Source organism: Acomys minous (assembly GCF_964271855.1).
Source record: "Acomys minous genome assembly, chromosome: 9".
Taxonomy (NCBI): Eukaryota; Metazoa; Chordata; class Mammalia; order Rodentia; family Muridae; genus Acomys; species Acomys minous.
In genome coordinates this window covers 94104830-94126586 of record NC_140490.1, presented here as the reverse complement: position 1 = coordinate 94126586, position 21757 = coordinate 94104830, and the positions used below count along the sequence as shown (strand labels likewise).

Sequence of the window (21757 nt, the reverse complement as noted above, 5' to 3'; positions counted from 1 at the left end):
GGCATGCGCCACCATGCCCTGCTCTTTTAAAGGCTTTTTTTCAAGACAGGGTTTCTCGGTGTGGCATTGGCTGTCCTGGATTCACTTTGTAGACCAGGCTGGCCTCAAAACTTTACCTGCCTCCGCCTCACTAAGGGCTGGGATTACAGCTGTGTGTCACCTGCCCAGTTGGTGTTTGTTATATAGTAGCTTACACGAAAATACCATTGTTCAGGGCCTAGAGAGATGGATGGCTCAGCAGTGAAGACCCCTGGCTGTTCTTCCAAAGGTCCTGAGTTCAATTCCCAGCAACCACATGGTGGCTCACAACCATCTATAATAGAATCGGATGCCCTCTTCTGTCATACAGGCATACATGCACATAGAGTACCCATATGTATAAAAAAAAAATCTTAAAAAATAAGCTTTCTTAGCCGGATGTGGTGGTGCATGCCTTTAATCCCAGCACTAGGGAGGCAGAGGCGGGCGGATCGCTGTGAGTTCGAGGCCAGCCTGGTCTACAAAGTGAGTCCAGGACGGCCAAGGCTAACAGAGAGACCCTGTCTCGAAAAACAAAAAAACAAACAAACAAAAAAAAGCTTTCTTTTCCCCATCTCCCAAAACCAGGAAGACCCCACTGTTACCAGATTGTTTTCCCTGGCTGTAACCTTTCTAGTTTCTTTTCCTCTGATTGGGTAACACATGTGACAGCCCTGATCCCCCAGGGGAAGATCCTCAGCAAGGGTCCCACCACACATAAGTTTCCCGGACGCCAGAGAGGCAAGCGGAGATCCAGAGCTAGCCTGGCTAGAATCCCCCTGTGGGCTGGCAGTGCAGTTACTTTTTTTGATTGCTGTGACGAAACACCTGACAGGAAAGGCCTAGCTGGCAGATGTGTAAGGGCCAGAAGCAGAGAGGAGTGCTGCCGCTCTGCTCACCCGGTTCTTTCTGCCCGCTGTAGGATCCCAGCCCGTGTGATGGCTCAGAGTCACCATGGACATTCCCACCTCGGTTTATGTCTCTCTGGAAATGCCCTCATAGAAAACGCTCAGAGGCTTATCTGACGGGGAAGCGGCAAGTGTCACTATCATTACTTTGTAGATTTAAATGTTCAATCTGTTTCAATTTACTAAGAGGCCGGAGAGACCGCTCAGCTGTTAAGAGTGCTAGCCGGGCGGTGGCTGGCACATGCCTTTAATCTGAGCACTCGGGAGGCAGAGGCAGGTGGATCTCTGTGAGTTCCAGGCCAGCCTGGTCTACAAAGTGAGTCCAAGACAGCCAAGGCTATAGAGAAACTGTGTCTCAAAAAACAAAACAAAACAAAAAACCCCAACAACAACAACAAAACAAAACAAAAGAGTGCTAGCTACTTATCTAGAGGACCCAAGTTTGGTTCCCCGCACTCATATCAGATAGCTCACAACTGTCTGTAAGCCTAGCTCTAGGGGATCCGATACACTCTCCGGCCTGCTCAGACACGCACCTACACAGCCACCATAAAGATAAATAAGTCAGAAAAGAAGCATTACGGAACAAAATAGTATCAAACACAAATGGTATTTATTCCATTAGTCTATTTACAACAGCAATCTAATTTTTAAAAAGTTACCTCTAATCTAAATAGTATCAAGCTAACCTGAAATACGTGTTATTTCATCTTTAATGTCCTTAAGTTCAGCTTGGACTATTGTTAAATTAGAGATTTTTTCCTTCAAGAAAGCAATTTCTTTCTCTCTTTGAATTAAGTCAGAGCCTAGCCGCCCGATGCGTAGCGTTAAGTCATTTACCAGTGGCTCCAAACGTGAAAAGTCCTTCTTCAGATTATATAGCTTTGGTTTCAGATCATTTGCAAAACTCACTGCCTTCAGAACTTTAGCCCTGTCACTTTCTAAGCTTAAAAATCTGTCCGTGTGCTTGTCGAAATCACCCTGGAGCTCAGCTAGCCTCTTTGCGACAGAATCAATTCTTCTGGAATTTTCCCTTGCGGTCTCTCGGAGTGCCGCCGTTCGGTCAATGCTACTTGAGAGAAGATCACCTATGTTTTCTACTGTAGCGGTTTCTACTTTTTTGACTTTATTTTTAAGTTCTTGCACAGCATCTGTTAATGATGTGACTTCGTTTACTAAACCAGAGATGCGCCGTATATCTGTTTTCACGCTTGTAATCTTGAGACCCACATCTCTGGCCGTGGAGGCTGTCCCTTGGTCTACTTTTGCAATGTCTTGGGAAAGACTTGTTACTGTGTTATTGAATATGCGCTGCTTCTCAGTCATCCTGTTAGACCAGGCTTTCATCTCATGAATCTCTTCCCGCAGGAGCTTTAGATGAGCCGCTATTTGAGATGCCTTCAGTTGCTCCAGGAGAGTTTCATATTTTTCATACTATAAAGGAATATAATATCACAGTGATTAAATTAGTTAAAACTTAACATTTAAAATTCAACTTTCAATTTCATTTTTTTTTCCTTATGTTCTTTGGGAAAGCATACAATAAGACAGCATTGAAAGAGTGAGCCTAAGGCAAAAGGGGCTTTGGGTTTTGAATCCCAGCACTGAAAAAAAAACTATAATAGGAAATAATAATTTAAGTATATTGCTAATGAATAAGAAAAATACTCAGGACATTTCATAAACATTACTGGAAATGACTTTTTATTCATTCTTTTTCCTTTTTTTTTCTTGGTTTTTCGGAACAGGGTTTCTCTGTGTAGCCTTGGCTGTCCTCGACTTACTTTGCAGACCAGGCTGGACTCGAACTCAGGCAGATCTGCCTGCCTCTGCCTCCTCAGTGCTGGATTAAAGATGTACACTACCACACCCAGCCCTGAAATGACCTTTCTTTTTTTAAAAATTTATTTATTATTAATTATTTATACAGTGTTCTGCCTGCATGTATACCTCATGTCAGAAGAGGGCATCAGATCATATTATTACTAGGTTGTGAGCCACCATGTGGTTGCTGGGAATTGAACTCAGAACCTTTGGAAGAACAGATAGTACTCTTAACTCTGAGCTGTCTCTCTCCTCCCTGAAATGACTTTTCTTGACAGTTCTTATAGCACTGATCCTTTATATAGTAACAGAATGAGCTAAAGAAGACTTTAGCTTTCTTTGTAACTAGAGAGGGAAAGAAGAAATCTCCGGATGCAGAAGAGGGCATCAGATCACATTATACATGGTTGTGAGCCACCATGTGGTTGCTGGGAATTGAACTCAGGACCTCTGGAAGAGCAGGCAGTGCTCTTAACCACTGAGCCATCTCTCCAGCCCTAACTGTTTTCTTTGTGTTCACCTTTGTTGTTTGTTTCTCTGTGAGACAGGGTCTCTCTGTATAACACCCTGGCTATCTTAGACATGCTTTGTAGACCAGGCTGCACCTGCCTCTGCCTCTCAAGTGCTGGGATTAAAGGCGTGCGTCATCACTGCCTGGCATAGTTTTTATTGACAGGTCTTGCTATGTTGCCCAAATTGGTCTCGAACTTCTGGACTCAGATGATCCTTCTGCCTCTGTGTTAGCTTTCTGAATAGCTCGACCACAGGTGAGAGGCACCACTTCTGGCGTTTTCTTTCTTTTTTGTGCTACTGGCCTCATCCATGTTAGATAAATACTCTGCCACACACAGCTACATCACACGCTTTTTAAAAAAATTTTATTTAAAGACAGTCTTGAGTCTTGCTATGCAGTCCAGCCTGGTGTGAACCTCCTGATGCCTCAGCTTTAAAAACACAGTTCTATCAAGACGCTGCAGGCTTTTTAATTTTAAAAACTGTTTTATTGAGATATAACTGGGAGGCCGGAGGGACGATGGCTCCGCAGTTAAGGGAGCTTCCCACTCCTCCAGAGGACCTGAGTTTACTTCCTACACGCGTGTTAGCTGGCTTGCAAGCCCCGTCGCTCCAGCTCTGGCGGATCCCACACCATCTCCCAGCGTGGTGGCGCACGCCTTTAATCCCAGCACTCGGGAGGCAGAGAGACAGGCAGATCCCGGTGAGTTCGAGGCCAGCCTGGTCTACAAAGTGAGTCCAGGACAGCCAAGGCTACACAGAGAGACCCTGTCTCGAAAAACAAACAAAAAACAAACAAAAAAGATCTTTAAGGCAGATGATTGGCCGGGCTGCTGAGCTGATCAGTGACTAACGGTGTTTGTTGTCAAGCTGAGACCCTGAGTTCATTCCCTGGGACCCACATGGTGGAAGGAGAGAGCAGACACCCCCAAAGCTGCCCTCTGACCTCTGCGTGCTATAGTTTTCTGCTGAGAGTAAAGCAGTTTGACCAAACACCTTGCCAGGCCGCACATCACATGCAAGTAGGATCAGGGCAGGTTCTGCTTTCGGGGTGTTTGTTATTTTGACTTGGAAGCAGATTGTCAAGAAACTATGTAAAACTCATCAAAAAAGACATGGAACAGAAGGAAGCTATGGAGGTCAAAAGCATTTTTTCATAAAATAAAGATATGCTGTTTAACCTACTGGCATCAGGTGTTTTTCTAGAGGAACCATGTATTTCTTCAGCGTTTCTGGTGGGTCGTCATCGTTCTTAGATTGTACTGGCTTCCTCAGTTACCTTTTTGAGATTATTTTGGCTAACACAAGGAAAAAAAATGTAGTATACGCAGAATAGACTTTTGAGTGTAGTGTATCTGTGTGAGTCTTTATTTGTATATGCCAAGGCCAGAAGTCAGTGTGCATCTCACGTGTATTCTGCTATGCCTCTCCACATTTTTTCTTTTTCTTTTTGGAGACAGGGTCTCACTATGTCCCTCTGCGCACGTTTGGTTTCAGTGTGTATTTGAGGAGTTTTTCTCTTCAAGAGCTTCACGCTACATCAATAACTGGTGGAGTAGGTGACCCAGAATGCGTTTCGGCTAGAGGAGTCAGCTTGTGATAAGGTTACCCTGGGTATGGCATGAATTAGTAGCTACAGACAGGAAGAATATCAGTAGCAACTGCAAAACGCTTCATTTTTAGGGATTACCTTTTGCAATGCACTTGTTTGCCGAGACAGCTTCTCCTGGGTGAGAGGAATAGAAGGTTTGCTTCTGTTTTTTGGTTTTTTTTTTTGTTTGTTTGTTTGTTTTTCTGAGACAAAGTTTCTCTGTGTAGCCGTGGCTGTCCTACACATTTGCTCTGTGGGCCAGGCTGGCCTTGAACTCACAGTGATTCGCCTGCCTCTGCAGGAAACCCAACACAACAGGCTAACCGACTAGAATGAAGGGGTCCCTCCCCCCACCTCCACTCTCCTCCTCTCCTTTTCTTTTCAGTGCTGGAGATGAGGTTGGAGACCTCGTACAAGACAAGAAGTTGCGAGGGCTGGAGAGATGGCTCAGCGGTTAAGAGCACTGACTGCTCTTCCAGAGGTCACGAGTTCAATTCCCAGCAACCACATGGTGGCTCACAGCCATCTATAACGTGATCTGATGCCCTCTTCTGGCCTGCAGATGTCCATGTAGGCAGAGTTGTGTATATATAATAATAAATAAACAAATCTTAAAAAAAAAAAAAAGACATGTTGCTCTCCCCTAAGCTACAACCCTAGCTAAATTGTTGAACTGTGTGTATGTGTGTGTTTGTATGTATGTGTATGTAGAGACAGTCTCATAGAGCACGTATGTAAGTACATATGTACATATGTATGTATGTATATGTGTATGTAGAGACAGGGTCTCAAGCAGCTTGTATATATGTATGTATATATGTATACATGCATATGTGTTGAATTTATGATCTTCATGCTTTGATCTCCTGAGTGTTAGATTACAGCCTTGTGGCCAATAGGCCTGGTTTAGTGTGGTAGACACAACCCAGTGCTTCAGGAAAGCTAGGCAGACACTCTACCAGCCCTGCTCCTGTAACACAATAGTGTCTGTATCTACAAGCACTGCACTACTGTTCCAGGAAATGATCTGTGGGTCAACCAGCTTCTCTGACACTTTGTTGGAGGATCTCACTCTGTAGCTCAGCCTGGCCTGGAGCTCACTATGTAAGCGCAGGTTTACTCTTCAATTCCTGATTCTCTCTCCTCAGTTTCTCAAATGCTAGGCTTCTACCCCAACATTTACTGATTCCTTTTTTTTTTTTTTTTTTTTTTTGTTCGAGACAGGGTCTCTCTGGGTAGCCTTGGCTGTCCTAGACTTGCTTTGTAGACCAGGCTGGCCTCGAACTCACAGGGATTCACCTGCCTCTGCCTCCCGAGTGCTGGGATTAAAGGCATACGCCACCACGCCCGGCCTAGTTATTTATTTTTATTAAAATATTTTATTTAACTTCAATTTATGTATGTTGGTGTGAGAGTGTCAGATCTTGGAGTTACAGACAGTTGTGAACTGCTATGTGAGTGCTGAGAATTGAACCTGGGTACTTTGGAAGAGCAGGCAGTGCTCTTGACCACTGAGCTATTTCTCCAGCCCCCAACTCTTTATTTATTTATTTATTTATTTATTTATTACGTATACAGTATTCTGCCTGCAGGCCAGAAGAGGGCGCCAGATCTCATTGTAGATGGTTGTGAGTCATCATGTGGTTGCTGGGATTTGAACTCAGGACCTTTGCAAGAGCAGGAGGCGCTCTTAACCACTGAGCCATCTCTCCAGCCGCAGCAGGCAGGCACTCTTAACTATTCTTCAGCCCCTCCCTGTACAACTTCTGCTGTGAGTGTCCTGCTAGGTAGCCCAGCCTGGCCCTGAGCCTCGCCTCTCCCTGCTTCAACCCGGAGATAGACACGCACCTCCATGCCTGGCTGTAAAACTGCTTTTTGTGTGCTGAAACTTTTAAATAAATGAACCAGCACTCTCTATAAGCTAACTGGCATAAAATGTAATTATCAAGTACAGAGACACAAACGTGTGTATTAGAATATTGGTAAGTTCCCACAACACACAACAAAACGAAGCTCTGTGACGTGACATATACCTGTAATCCCTGTTTCTTGAAATGCAGAGTTAAGAACAACCTGGGCTACACACTGAAACCCTGTCGCAAAAATAAAACAAAATGCTCAAAAAAAAAAAAAAAAAAAAAAAAAAAAAGAAGAAGAAGAAGAAAAGAAAGGAAAATCCGTCAAATGTATTTAGATATCTCCAATGACAACTTTGCTAAATAGGAAATTTAAGATATATTTTATGTAGATGAATGTTTTGCCTATATATGCCTGGTGCCTGCAGAAGGTAAAGGAGGTGCCAGATATCCTGGAAGCTGAGCTACAGACCGTCGTGAGCTGGCCATCAAACCAAAGTCCTCTGCAAGGACAACCAGTGCTCTGAGCTATCTCTTCAGCCCCAGGGCAAATTTCTTAGCAAAGGAATGTATAGACACACATAAGGAATACACAGGAGAACATACTTAATGGTTTTTTCTTTTTTCTTTTCTTTTTAAAGATTTATTTATTATGTATACAGTATGCACCAGATCATATTATAGATGGTTGTGAGCCACCATGTAGTTGCTGGGAATTGAACTCAGGACCTCTGGAAGAGCAGTCAGGGCTCTTAACCGCTGAGCCATCTCTCCAGCCCCTCTTAATGTTTTTTTAATGCAATGCCTGCACTCTGTCCCTGTGTTGCAGTGCTGGTATTACAGGAGGCGATGCTAGATCCAGCCTGTTATGTCACTGCTGGGTATCAAACTCAGGTCTTTGTTCTTTTCACAGCAAGTACAAGCACTTTGCTTACTGAGCTACCTCCTAGCCCTATTTTATTTTATTATTTTTTGAGACATGGTCTCACTATGTAGATCAGGGCAACCTTGAACTCAGAGATCTGCTAGCCTCTGTCTCTGGAGTGCTGCTATTAAAGGCATGCACCGCCACATCTAGCTTTAGCCCTATTTTTTTTATATATAAAATTAATATGTAAAACAAATCTAGTTTCATTCATTTGGGGAATCTTTAAAATAATGATATAAATATATCATAATTATCACACATTACTATTTGGTTGTTTTATTTTTAAAACAGGCACAGGCTTATTGGCATATTTTAAAGTATGTAGTTATATTTATTAAACTCTAGTGTCACATAGTTTGAACTTGAGAAATAAAAGTCCAGGTACACAGAGATTGTCTGTAAGCTCATACTTCAGAGCATGCCCAGTTAACAGAAAAAGCTACTAATGGGAACAAAATAACATATTTACTCATATTTAAAACTTTATATAGGTATCTGTAACACAGTTTAGAACCTATGCAAAAAGGAAAATACTCCTCAGGCTTCATAGTTTTCAGAACATGGCACTACTTTAAAGAAGAGCCCCTGGGCTCTCCTGCAGGCCTATTACTTTTTTTTTTTTTTTTGGCTTTTCAAGACAGGGTTTTTCTGTGTAGCTGTGGCTGTTTTAGACTCACTTTGGAGACCAGGCTGGCCTCGAACTCACGGATGTCTGCCTTTGCCTCCCGAGTGCTGGGATTAAAAGTGTGCGCAACTACTGCCCGGCTACATAAAATTCTTTTTTTCTTTTTTTAAAGATTTATTTATTATGTATACAGTGTTCTGTCTGCATGTACAGAGGGCGCTAGATCTTATTACAGATGGTTGTGAGCCACCATGTGGTTGCTGGGAATTGAACTCAGGACCTTTCGAAGAGCAGCCAGTGCTCTTAACCTCTGAGCCATCTCTCCAGCCCCTACATAAAATTCCTATGAACTTGGTTGTCTGAATATAAAAATAACTGGAAGACACAGGTGCTACCAACTGACTGCAAGAGCATAAAAGGCATAAGAAACAGACGTAGCTTTGAAAAACAGTAGAGTCACATAGTGAAATGGTAAATAGCCTCAATATTTTATATATATATATATATATATATATATATATATATATATATTATATGTGTGTGTTTATATATCTATCTAGTATAACGTAACTATTAATGATGTCTATTAGTTATTGGAAAGACATGTAAATATTAAATATATTGCCTAAAAAGTAGTGCAATGTCCATTTTAGAAAAATGTCTACTAAAATGGTTAAAATAAGCTTTAGAGCTTAAAAAGATAAAGGTTTGGTTATAGGCATACTCCACGTAGTCTCAAGGCAGAACAAAAGAAGTAAAAACGCGTCGACCTGACTGACTTCCACCAGTCCATCAGAAGACATGAAGGGAACTTAATAATCATCAGTTCCCTCATTTCCTAGGCTATATTCTCCCGGAGTGCCCTTTTCTTCCACACTTGGATACGCTATGAAGCTGTGGACTTTTTCCTTTAGAACAACCAGTTCGTTCTGCATCTTCAACAGGCTGTTGTCATACTGAATTCCGTCGAGGGCTGTCTGCATCTCCATTATCTCCGACACCGCCTTCAGCATCTCCTCTTCCATGTTAAACATCTGCAGAGTCAGCTCTTCTATCTTCTTTTCTGTCCCGGTCAGATCCTGAGAGACTCGGAGAACAGAGTGGACTGCATTCTCTATGGCCGGCAAGTGGGCCTTGCACTCTTCAACTTTGGGTTCATAGCTGGAGAGTTTATCGGTCAGCTCTCCATCCCTGGCCACGAGCGTGAGCTGCTGTTCCTCTAGCCTCTCGACCGCCTTCCTGTCAGAGCCAAGCTGTGCCTCTACTCGCAGGAGATCTTCCTCCTCTTGCCTGCTCACGGTTCTCATGTTTCGTAGTGTGCTGTCTTCCAGATCTTTCAGTCGCTCAGTGAGCAATCTTATCTCTTGATCAGCTGAGTTAATTTCCATGGTAACTTGAGAATGGATGTGTTTTGCCTCTGATTTGAAACTGGTGGTATTGGCGCTCATTTCGGTCAGTGTTCTCGTCCAGAAATCTGTAACGTTCTGGAATTTGTCATTCAGGTTTTGTATCCTTTGTGTGAGCATCTCCTCACTATCCTCAGTGTCACGGATGGATCTTTGGAGGCCAGCTACTTCCTGTTCAAACTGGGTCATCAAAGCCATGGATGATGTGGCTTCCTGCAGGACACTTTCAGTGGACTCAAGCTGCATTTACAACACAAAACAATCCCTGAGCTACTTAATCATTTTTATATGAGAGGACTATAACTTTAGCAGTCAGGAGAGTAATATATACAAGGTTCAGATTCTGAAGCTACATAAAATATCTGAGTACATCTGAATCACATTGATACAAACATTTATTATTAATCCTTTAGGCAACTTTAATAGAGTAGCCCTATGTTAGAAAAATGTATACCTGAACTCATAATCCTTGTTATTTATTTAACATGTCTTTTTCATGAGAGCATAGTCAAAAGAAATGATGTTAAAATTTTTGCAAGTATAGGCTAGGTGTGGTGGGATACACATTTAATCCCAGCACTCGGGAGGCAGAGGCAGGTGGATCTCTCTGAGTTTGAGGCCAGCCTCGTCTACAAAGCGAGTCTAGGACAGCCAAAGATACACAGAGAAACCCTGTCTTGAAAAACAAAGTTTAAAAAAAGGGTTTTTTTGAAGTATAACATAGTTTCTTTTTTCTTGTTTTTTTTTCTTTTTTTTTTCATAGTTTCTTTTTTCATGACAATGGCGGTTAGAATACTGCAGCAATGACACTTGCCCTAAATCCTATTTTGGAGATTTCTGGATGAATTGTAATTATTGTTTTTGCTAACCTCTTGCAGAGAAAGAACTAGAATTGGACTGTAGAAGGGCAAAAATGAATTTTCACAAAAATCATTGAGATGGGCTGGAGAGATGGCTCAGAGGTTGAGAGCACTGCCTGCTCTTCCAAAGGTCCTGAGTTCAATTCCCAGCAACCACGTAGTGGCTCACAACCATCTATAATGAGATCTGGTACCCTCTTCTGGCCTGCAGTCATACATGCAGGCCTGCATGTATGACTGCAGGCCAGAAGAAGACTCATCGTATATGAGATAATTTCATTTCTAGAACTTAGAGAAACAGAAAAGATGCAGTATTTGCTCTAAAGGTGAATATGGGAGACGAAAAAATTAGTAGCTAAAATACCCAGCTAGTGTGTTGACGTACTCAGCACAGGGCCACAAGAAATGTTCAGAGGAGAGATAAGAAGTCAGGAGGAAGCTTAAAGTGACTAAACCTGCCTCAACAGAGTGATTAATTGGCCAGGTGAAGAGCCGAAAGGCCAAGATTCCTTCCAGGAAGAAACCATGTCTTATAGTTTTTTGTTGCTGTGCTTGTTTTTGTCCCAAATATCAAGAATTTAAGGAACATATTTCTTTTTTTTTCACTTTTAATTTTTCAATGTTATGTGTATGAGTATTCTGCCTCCATGAATGCATGTGCACCACGAGTATGCAGTGCTACAGGCTCAGAACGAGGCTTGGGATCCCGTGGAGCTGGAGTTATAGATGGTAGTGAGCCACCACGCGGGTACTGGGCACCGAACCTGGGTGCTGTGGGAGGGTAGCCAATGCTCTCAACCACTAAGCCATCTCTCCCGGGAACACGGAAGATGAGAGGCTGAGGGCAGAATGTGAAACAATGGAGACGCAGAACTCTCGAGGGAACTCAATATGGCGCTAGCTCTCTGGGATTATCTGAATGAAGCATCTATGCAGCAGGTGAAACAATGTGATACACAGGCGATCGATGACACACATATAACCAAACTAGTCAATAAGAGAAGCCACCATTGAGATGTACCAAGAATAAAAAAAAAAAAAAAGAAAAACAAGAAAAAAAAAAAAAGAAGCCCACTCGGAGACATCTAAAAGTCACTTTAACACACACATGTAGCCACACCACAAGGAGAAGTCCATTGGTTCACTGGATGGAGCTGAGCGCATCAGTCTTGGCAACAAGAGTTTTTACCCACTAAGCCATCTTGCTGGCCCCACATTATAATTTTATAGCTAAGGATCAAGCATACCTTTTGCTTGTTTGTTTGTTCTGTTTAGCCCTGGCTGGTCTGGGGCTCCCTATGGAGACCAGGCGAGCCTTGAACTCACAGAGACTTGCCAGGGTTAGACTCCAGCGCGCTGGGATTAGAGGTGTGGACAGTGGGGCCCAGCTGGAGCAACCACACCTTCAGTGCTTTCTAGGAACTAACCTGGACTGGAGGGAGAATGTTGAGAAGTAGGATGGTCACTTAGGAGTTAAAACAGTGACAATTTAAAGGCAGAAAAAGAAGCTTTGGCCCAAAGTAGGAGAATGGTAGTTGTGAGGAGGGGAGCATCTACCTCATACAGGTTAATTAATAGATTACCTTATTTGAAATTAAGCTGATTTTACTCTGTAGTCCTTGAAGCTGGCTGCTTTCTATGTGCAGTAATTGGTACTGGCTTTCCACCTTTGCAAATTTTTCTGATTGTTGATATAGAAGCCTGGAAGACAGAGAGAAAGAAAAAAAATAATGGCTCTCGTGCACTTCCCGTGAGAACAGTGTGCTTTCTCGGATGGCTGCAGCAGCATTTGTCACATGACAGCCAGGTGGCCTACTGTGTGGGAGGGGACTGCATGCAAGGCCTCTGTCAGGGAGAGAGGCAGAGTGGCAGAAGTACGAGAAAGAAGGATTTCGGAAGAAGCCAGGGATGAACTATTTGGAATAAGAATTTCAGTCTCTTCTGAGGATACCTGGCAGTAGTTCATTCCCAGCACTACTAAACAATCGTCCCCCAAACTATTGCCCAGGCTATGGTATGGATATTCATGCCTGTGATTGTATTATTATTCAGGGAGGTGGAGGCAGGGGGAACGTAGGTTCAAGGCCATCCTCCGCCACACAGTAAGTCGAAGGCTTACAGGCCAACTGGGGCTACATGAAACTCTGTAGAGATGGAAATACAAAAGAGAGCCATTGTCAAAGTGCTAGAACACATATGCAGGGCAGGGTGTAAAGACTTTGTATTTGATTATACTCAACAATATGCTAATAGGCATACACACTGTAGATGTTGGTCTGGTCTCTATAGGTGTCAGAGAGGGCTCAGGGTATCGGGAGACAGCTGAGGTGACAAGTGCTTGCCCTGTAACCATAAGGACCTCAGTGTGACCCCGAGTGCCCACATAAAAGGCTGGACGTGGTGGTACACTTGCCATCCTGGAGCTGCGGACACAGAGACGAGAGGACTCCTGGGCTAGCTAGTCAGTTGGCCTACTCTAACGAGTAAGATCCAGATCTTAGTGGGAGACCCTGTCTCAAAAAACAGGGTTGCTGGCTCTTGAGGAGTGACAGCAGAGGTTGACCTCTGGCCGCCCCCGGCCCCCACATGCATATGCACCTGCATGTACATTGGGGCACAAAGTAAAATTAGGGTGGAGGGCAAAGGTCAGTGGTAGGAAGGGTGTTTACCTGACATGTCAAAGACACCAGGTTTAATCCCAGCACATGAGCAAACAAAACTGGAACATTCTCTTCATCTGGTAAATAGTAAAGGGGAGGAGCCCCCCCCCCAAAAAAAAAAGCTATCCTTGGGCTACGGAGATGGTTCAGCGGCTGAGAGCGCTAGGCTGCTCTTCTAGAGGACACAGGTTTTATTCCCCACACCCTCACGGCAGCTCACAACTATCTGTAATTCCAATCCTAGGGACTCAATGCACTCATCTTGCCTCTACTGGGCACACACTGAGCACATACATGCAGGGAAAACACTCATGAACATTTAAAAAAAAGCCACGCCAGTCTTTAAGATGCTTTACTGATCGAGTTAGCCAGGCACTTATCCTAATCTTTGAAACAATAAGTGAGCACATTTTTTGTAGAGGATTTGAAATGAGTAGGCACAAAGGAAAGGTTTAATATCATTTTGTTTATCCATCCTCTGGGCTCAGGAAAGGCACTTCCTACTTTTTTTTTTTTTTGTTTTTTTGAGACAGGATTTCTCTGTGTAGCCTTGGCTGTCCTGGACTCTCTCTGTAGACCAGGCTGGCCTCGAACTCACAGCGATCTGCCTGCCTCTACCTCCTGAGTGCTGGGATTAAAGGCGTGCGCCACCACTCCCGGTTCTTCCTACATTTTGTACACTGGCATACATTTGTACCAAGTGCCTAAGTCACAGGATCTTTTTTTTTTTTTAATTAATTAATTTGTTTATTATGTATACAGTATTCTGCCTCCATGTTCACCTGCATGCCAGAAGGGGGCATCAGATCACATTATAGATGGCTGTGAGCCACCAGGTGGTTGCTGGCAATTGAACTCATGACCTCTGGAAGAACAGCCAGTGCTCTTACCCTCTGAGCCATCTCTCCAGCCCCAAGTCACAGGATTGTGATTAGTGCTTGAGCATCTTCCCTACATACTGGAATCAATCAGCAGCTTTCATGCACCCATGTCCGGGTCCCATTCACAGAGATTCTTATTCAGTCCGTCATGGACGCGGCTTGGCTATTGGCTGTTCTAACAGCTTCCCAGAGAATCCGCGTATGCAGCCAAGGTGAGGTTCACTTACCCGTCATATTTATAATCCTTTCCCAGGGAAAGACAAGGTCCATGCAGGCACTTCTCTGAGTGCAGCTGAGCTATGTTTTGAACTTACAATGGTCTCACTGGGCTAACTGCCTGTAAGACTGTGTAAAGCTAGATAAATAGTTACAGTGTTGGATGAAATAAATAATCTTTTGATGAAGCAGGCTAATGTACACCATATGAGACACTTACAATCCCTGGTTATAGAGTTTGTAGAGATCAACTTCTTTTTTTGTGTGTATTAACTTTTAAATAAAACTTATGTTAAAAAGCATTATCTTCGTAATTTTTTAAGTTAGACAATTCTTCCTCCCCCACTTTTTAAATCTTTGTCTTGCTATTTCTGGGAACCTAGAGCCTGAGGCATGCTGGGTAAGTATTCCATGCTGAGCTACATCCCCACAATTGCTTTTGTCTTTTTATGAATTTTAAGTTTTCCCCCTCTTTCTTAGTATAGGCTTATCACCCATAAAAATGAGTTTGTTTTGTTTTTGTTTTTTTGAGCCAGGGTTTCTCTGTGTAGCCCGGACTGTCCTGGATTTGCTTTGTAGACTAGGCTAGCCTCGAATTCACAGAGATCTGCCTTCTTCTGTATCCCCGAGTACTGACATTAAAGGTGTGTACCATCATGCCAGGCTAATGAGCTAATTTCAATGACTATTTTTTATATTTATTTATTTATTTATTTATTTATTTATTTATTTGTTTGTTTTTTGAGGCAGGGTTTCTCTGTGTAGCCTTGGCTGTCCTGGACTAGCTTTGTAGACCAGGCTGGCCTCGAACTCAGTGATCCGCCTGCCTCTGCCTCCCGAGTGCTGGGGTTAAAGGCGTGTGCCACCACACCCGGCGACTATTTTTATTTTTATTTTATTTTATTTTTTGTTTTTTCGAGACAGGGTTTCTCTGTGTAGTCTTGGCTGTCCTGGACTTGCTCTGTAGACCAGAATGGCCTTGAACTCATAGCAATCTACCTGCCTCTGCCTCCCGAGTGCTGAGATTTTTTTGTTTGTTTGTTTTGAGACAGGGTGGTCTCGCTATGTAGCCTTGGTGTCCTGGAACTCACTCTGTAGACCGAGCTGGCCTCAAGCTCACAGAGAATGCTGGGATTAAAGGTGCGCGCCACTACACCCAGCTTTCAATGACTAGTTTTAATCATCTGTTATTTCTTGTGTTACTTCATGAATTTATTCTCATAAACTTATCCTACAGAAGAGCAAGTGTACCCAGAATAAAAACATGACTATAGGAGACCTTGAGTAAAAATTGATCATTATAAAATTGTCTTACTAGCTGGGTGGTGGTGGCGCATGTCTTTAATCCCAGCATTTGTGAGGCAGATGGCTCAATTATTAAAAGTCCTTGCTGCTATCTCAAGACCCAAGACCCAAGTTCAGTTCTCAGCAATGATGTCTAGAGGCTCAAACACACACACACACACACACACACACACACACACACACACACACACACACAGCAAGCGTGAGTGCTGAGTGAGGCCTTTTGGTTTTATTAGCCATTTTAATATTGTTTACTAGTGGATTTTTCTTCAAATTCAAGCATTAAGCAATGTTGTGCTAGTGGAAATACCTCTGATACTTTGTCCTTCCCGGCTTTAGGTTAGCCTCTCACCAGAGTAAGAGTCACCCTTCCTGCAAGTGGATAATATAAGAAAAAGAGCAGCATACAGCTGACTTAGTGCTAGAGATGAAAAAGATTTTTTTTTGGTCTACACAGTGCTGAGGAGCTCATAAAGCATTCTATTTTCCACCTGCATTTCATAAACATTAACTCACTTGAAATCAAGGAAGATAATTTTTATTTTATAGAAGTTAAAGTATGCCAGGAGGTGGAGCGATGGCTCTGAGGTTAAGAGCACTGACTGCTCTTCCAGAGGACCTGGCGACCACATGGTGGCTCACTGCCATCTATGATGTGATCTAATGCCCTCTTCTGGACTGCAGGTGTACATACAAATAGAGCACTCATATACATAAAATAAATAAATAAATAAACACAATCTTTAAAAAGTTTAAAAAACCAGGTGTGGTGGTACATGTCTTTAATCCTAACACTCAGGAGGCAGAGGCAGGCAGATCTCTGCAATTCCGAGGCCAGTCTGGTCTACAAAGCGAGTCCACGATGGCTAAGACTACAAGAAAACCAAACCAAACCAAAATAAGAAAATAAAAAGAAAGAGAGGAAGGAAGGAAGGAAGGAAGGAAGGACGCCAGAGATGGCTTCTTGAGCCCTGAGGACCATGTCCTTCATCTGGCATCAGGTTTATGTCCAAGGTGTTTCATCCTGTTTAACGAATGACAGGCATCTCCTGACAGGAGCAATCCCCAGTCTTCCTGTTTAGACGAGGATGCCAGAGACCTGAACTTGGAGGGATATAGCTTCTGACAGAGGAAAGGACCAATCCAGGCCTTGGGGGACTCACTGTTTGCAGAATCCTTAAAATTAATTAATTTTAAGATTTTAATTATTTATTTATTTTTATGTTTGAGCGTTCACCTCTATGTAAGTATATGTGCCACATGTGTGCCTAGAACATGAGGCCAGAAGTGGGGGTCAGAAGTTATGGACAGTTGTGAGCCATTCTGTGGGGGCTGGGAACAGGACCTGCATACACCCTGGGCAAGAGCAGCAAGTACTCCTAACCACTGAGCCATCTAGCTCTCCAACCCTCTATTCCTAGAATTTGTTTTGTTCGTTTGTTTTGAGACAGGGTGGTCTCACTATGTAGCCCTGGGTGTCCTGGAACTCACTCTGTAGACCAAGCTGGCCTCAAGCTCACAGAGATCTGCTGCCTCTGCTTTGAGTTCTGGGATTAAAGGTCTGGGAACTGTGTGTGGCTTCAGACATTGATCTTATTTTGGGTTAATACTGAGGGAAGGAAACATACCACACAGGTTAGGTGGTTAGACTACCTTGGCTCCGCACTTTCTAGCCATATAACCAACCACCTTGGACAGATTATTACACAGCTTATCTTTGCTATTGTTTCCTCGTCTAGAAAGTAGGGATGATAACATCTCCAAGGGTTTTTGGAGAAATAAAATAGGTTCATATTTATAGGAGCACATAGAGCAATGCCTAGAACAATGGTTCTCAAACTTTGGGTCATAACCCATTTGGCAAACTTGTATCTCCAAAGAGACTTACATTAGGATACACACCACTAGCGAAACTAGACCAGGTGGTAGCGGCACACGCCTTTTGTCCCAGCATTTGGGAGGCAGAAGCAGAGGTAAGGCAGATCTCTGAGTTTGAGGCCAGCCTGGTCTTACAGAGTGAGTCCTAGGCCAGCCAGGGCTATTACATAGAGAAACCCTGTTTCAAAAACCAAGAACAACAAACAAAACCAAAAACAACAGTAGCAAAATTAGTTATGAGGTAGCGATAAAGATGCTTTTATAATTGGGGTCACCACGACAGGCTTAGAGTGTAACAGGTCACTAAGGACCTTGGCATCTATTTTTTCTTTTTTAAAATGTATTTATTATTTATTTATCATATATTAGTCTCTATCTGCATGTACACCTGTATGCCAGAAGAAGACATTAGATCACATTACATGGCTGTGAGCCACCATGTGGTTGCTGGGAATTGAACTCAGGATCTCTGGAAGAACAAGCAGTGCTCTTAACCTCTGAGCCATCTCTCCAGCCCAGCATCTATTTTTTCTTTCTGGCCTGGCTTCCTTCCTTTATGAAAGGGAGGGTGAAACTCAGGGTTTTGTGAATGCTAGGCAAGCAAGTGGTCCTTAGTCCTTTCTTTTGGACCTCACTGCATACTTTCCCACCTTGTACATGCCTATGGCTGTCTGCTTAAAGGAGTATGACTCTCTTCTTCGTGCACATGGTCAAAGCCCCTGAGCAACTAAGTTGGACAAGAGGGTTGGTTTGATAAGAAACAAAGTAGGGAATAGGTGTACTGACCACCTCTAAGTCTCTATGGGACTAGGACTTTGGATTTTCTTTGCTGTCACCCAGGTAAAGTCTTAAAAGTGTTAGCTGTAGGGGAAAAGGACCCACACGCTTAACTGGATTTCAGTGAAGACTTTCCAAAAGCGTGCCCGCTCCTTCACATCCACTGTGGTCTATCAAGTCCTCTAACAAATGAATGGCACACAGCACCACCTCTGAGTGAGCCATACGGGGTGGCGGACAGCGGATAGAGGACTTTGAAATAAAGGATTTCTCTGCCTCGCAGAGACTTAACACTGAAAAAGAGCGAACAGTCATAGGAAGCATTATGGCTCAATACAGGTCACTATTAGGGTCAGTGCCCATTTAGCGTTGTTTCATACCATCTACAGCTACCTAATGTCCAAGGAAACACTGACTAGATTTCATTGTTTAAAAACAAGGGCAAGGAGCCGGGTGTGGTGGCGCACGCCTTTAATCCCAGCACTCGTGAGGCAGAGGCAGGCGGATTGCTTGTGAGTTCAAGGCCAGCCTGGTCTACAGAGAGAGTCCAGGACAGTCAGAGCTGTTAGACACATAAACCCGTCTCGGGAAACAAACAAACAAACAAACAAACAAGGGCAAGGCTGGGTGTTGGCCCATGTCTTGGAATCTGAGTATTTGGAAGAAGTAGGAGGACTGTCATGAGTTTGAGGCTAGACCCCAGGCTCCCCACTGACCCCCCTACAAAAAAAAAAAAAGCCATGAATGGCACATGTCTTTAGCACCAGCAGTTGGGAGGCCATCATAGTGAGTTCCAGGCCACCTAGGGCTACATAGTAAAACTCCATCTTAACAAAAGTCAGAACTCAAACCAAACCAAATCACCCACCCAGAACTATAAAGTGTTTAAAGTATAACCCCTTATTTTATACCACACTCTACTGGCACTATTAACAAAAGCATTAGAAATAGTTAGCTAATATATTAAAAGATTCATAGACATAGACAAAGTTATACTGGATGAGAGAAAAAAGCTCTTAATCCTATAACTTGTTAAAAGCGCTTTTGGGGAGCTGGGAAGATAGCCCAATGGGCAAACTGCTTGGCCCTCAAGCAAGTAGACGTGAGTTCCTATCTCCAATGCTCATATGAAACTGGGTGTGGCTCTGCCTACAACCCCAGTGCGTGGGGGGGCGGGGGAGAAGGTTAGAGACAGCAGGGCCGATGGAACTCACTGGCCAGCCAGGCCAGCCAACCAGTGAGTTCTAAGTTCAGTGAAACTGTAGCTTAAAAAAATGAGGGGTGTGGGGGGGGGGAGACAGGCACAGGTGCTGATCTCTGGCCTCCATGTGTGTATGCCATGTACCTGCATATATATCACCCCTTTAATACCAAGCAGTGTTGTTGTTGTTGTTGTTATTATTATTATTATTATTATTAATTTATTTTGGTTTTTTTGAGACAGGGTTTATCTGTGTAGCCTTGGCTGTCCGGGCTAAGCTTTGTAGACCAAGCTGGTCTTGAACACAAAAGAGGCACCTAAAATGTCACGGAAGGTGGACACTCCGCTTTTTGCCAGCTTGACCTCACTGTCACTGGCAAGTTCATGTATCCTGTTGCTAAGGCTTCTTCAGAGTCCCACTATGGATGGAAGACCAGCAGCTCTGCAGGAGTCCCCCACAGCTCCAGTGCCACATTGGACTACTGAGGTATCCAGCCTCGTGGATCGATTGAACAATTACTGGATTTGCTGTAAGGCGGCCATTGTTGGACTACTTGGAACCACATCATGTAAGCCAGTTTAACAAACTCCCTTTAATGCAGAATTCATTCTCTCTCTCTCTCTCCCCCTCTCTCTCAGCAGTTCTGTCCTTTAGAGAACCCTAATACAGTGTGTATTCTTTTCTTTTTTTTTCTCTTTGAGACAGAGTTTCTCTGTGTAGCCCTGGCTGTCCTGGAACTTACTACTCTGTAGACCAATCTGGCCTCAAACTCACAGAGATCCACCTGCCTCTGACTCTTTTTACATAAGCGTCTTTAATTACATGAAAGCTTGAGCAACTGGAAATTCCATTAGGAAGACTCTCTGGGATCAGGCACTAAAGGCGTGCACCACCACAGCCTGGTAGAAGAGTGTATGAAGGCAGAAGTGGGCACTTATTCCATGGAGTTGGAATTACACAATTGTGAGTTGTCACATGGGCACTGGAAACTGAACCTGAGTCCTTTACAAGAGCAACAGGCACTTTCAACCACTGAGCCGTCTCTCCAGATAAGGTATACAAGCCATGCCTTTGGGCAACTGTCATCAATACTATCTAGATGTGGCGGTTTGAATGAGAAAGGCTCCCATAGGTTCATCTATTTGAATACTTGGTCGCCAGTTGGTGGAACTATCTGGGAAGGATTAGGAGGTGTGGCCTTGCTGGAGGAGGTGTGTTACTGGGTAAGCTTTGCCATTTCCCAGTTAGCGCCCTCTCTTTTTCTGTCTATCTCTTGCTTGTGGGTCAGATGTACGTACTCTACTACTGCTCCAGTGCCGTTGTGCTCTCCTGCCATGATAGTCACGGGCCAACCCTCTGCAACTGGAAGCCCTCAATTAAATGCCTTTATAAGTTGCCTTGATCAGGGTATTTTGTCATGGCAATTGAAAAGTAACTGAGAAAATAAACCTAGACTTTAGGGGAAAGAAGGGATGAAAGTAATATACTTTTAGGTTTGTTACATATTTTATACTTTCCAAACATTAAAGTAGGCACGCCCCATTAGCATTTGTTTCTCAGCAACAACGAATTCTTTTTTTTTTTTTTTTTTTTTAGGGTGCAGCCATTTCACTCGTGTGATTTTTGGGGAAAGGTGGGGGCAAACCCATCCGCAAAGCTGCAGGGCGGACAGGCAGTAGCGGTTTTTAGCTACGTGCAAACTTCTTGGGTGACTGGTTTCCAAACTTTAGCGGGCAGCAACAGCAGCATGCTACTAGACAGAGTTAAATGAGCGCATTCAAGCAAAAGTGGGTCGGCTAGAGGTGCTAGGTGCCCACGCGAGGCCCGACCCACGACCTGGGGCATCGAGCACTTACCAGGCTAGGCCCAGGCTGGTCGCCAGCGACAGAAGGCTGAGCCCAGTGCGGGGGTCCGCCCAGCCCGTGCCGCCCCGCGCCTCGGGGTTCTTTCTGCTGTCGCTCCGCTTCTCGGGCTCGGCCGTACCCGCCTTGGGCCCCGGCTTTTTCCGGCTCTTCACCTCGGACATGTCTGGACCCCTGAGGATCTGGAAGCCGGGACGGCTTCACAAGGGTGTGTGTAGGGGGTGAGGATCGTGGGACGTGGCTGCAGCACCGTCCCCCTTTACCGGCAGTGCTCCGCCCCGCAAGCGGCTTGCCCTGCCTCCGGGTTCCGCTAGCACCCGGGAGCGCTGGGGAAAAACTCTTAACTCGCGGGCGCGCGCGTGGGCTGCGGGGACGCGAGGGGCGGGGCCGGGGGCGGGGCCGAGCGTGCCACGTCGGTCTGGGCGCGCGCCCGCGGCTAGGCCCCGC

The 21757-nt window shown here is 44.2% G+C and overlaps 1 protein-coding gene across 2 annotated transcripts; it reads right to left on the bottom strand.

Annotated features, from left to right (window-relative positions):
• Positions 1 to 1517: 1517 nt before the first annotated feature.
• On the bottom strand, positions 1518 to 21695 carry IKBIP (IKBKB interacting protein). 2 transcript variants are annotated; one of them, XM_084796593.1, is made up of 3 exons: positions 21305 to 21695; positions 12113 to 12230; positions 1518 to 2360 (listed from the first exon to the last, which is right to left on the bottom strand). In XM_084796593.1, exons 1-3 carry the CDS (start codon positions 21472 to 21474, stop codon positions 1611 to 1613), a joined length of 1038 nt encoding a protein of 345 aa, XP_084652719.1. In that variant the 5' UTR covers positions 21475 to 21695; the 3' UTR covers positions 1518 to 1610. The 2 variants fall into 2 exon arrangements, with proteins under 2 accessions (XP_084652719.1, XP_084652718.1); XM_084796592.1 differs by lacking the exon at positions 1518 to 2360 and adding an exon at positions 6772 to 9909.
• Between the last annotated feature and the right edge of the window lie 62 nt (positions 21696 to 21757).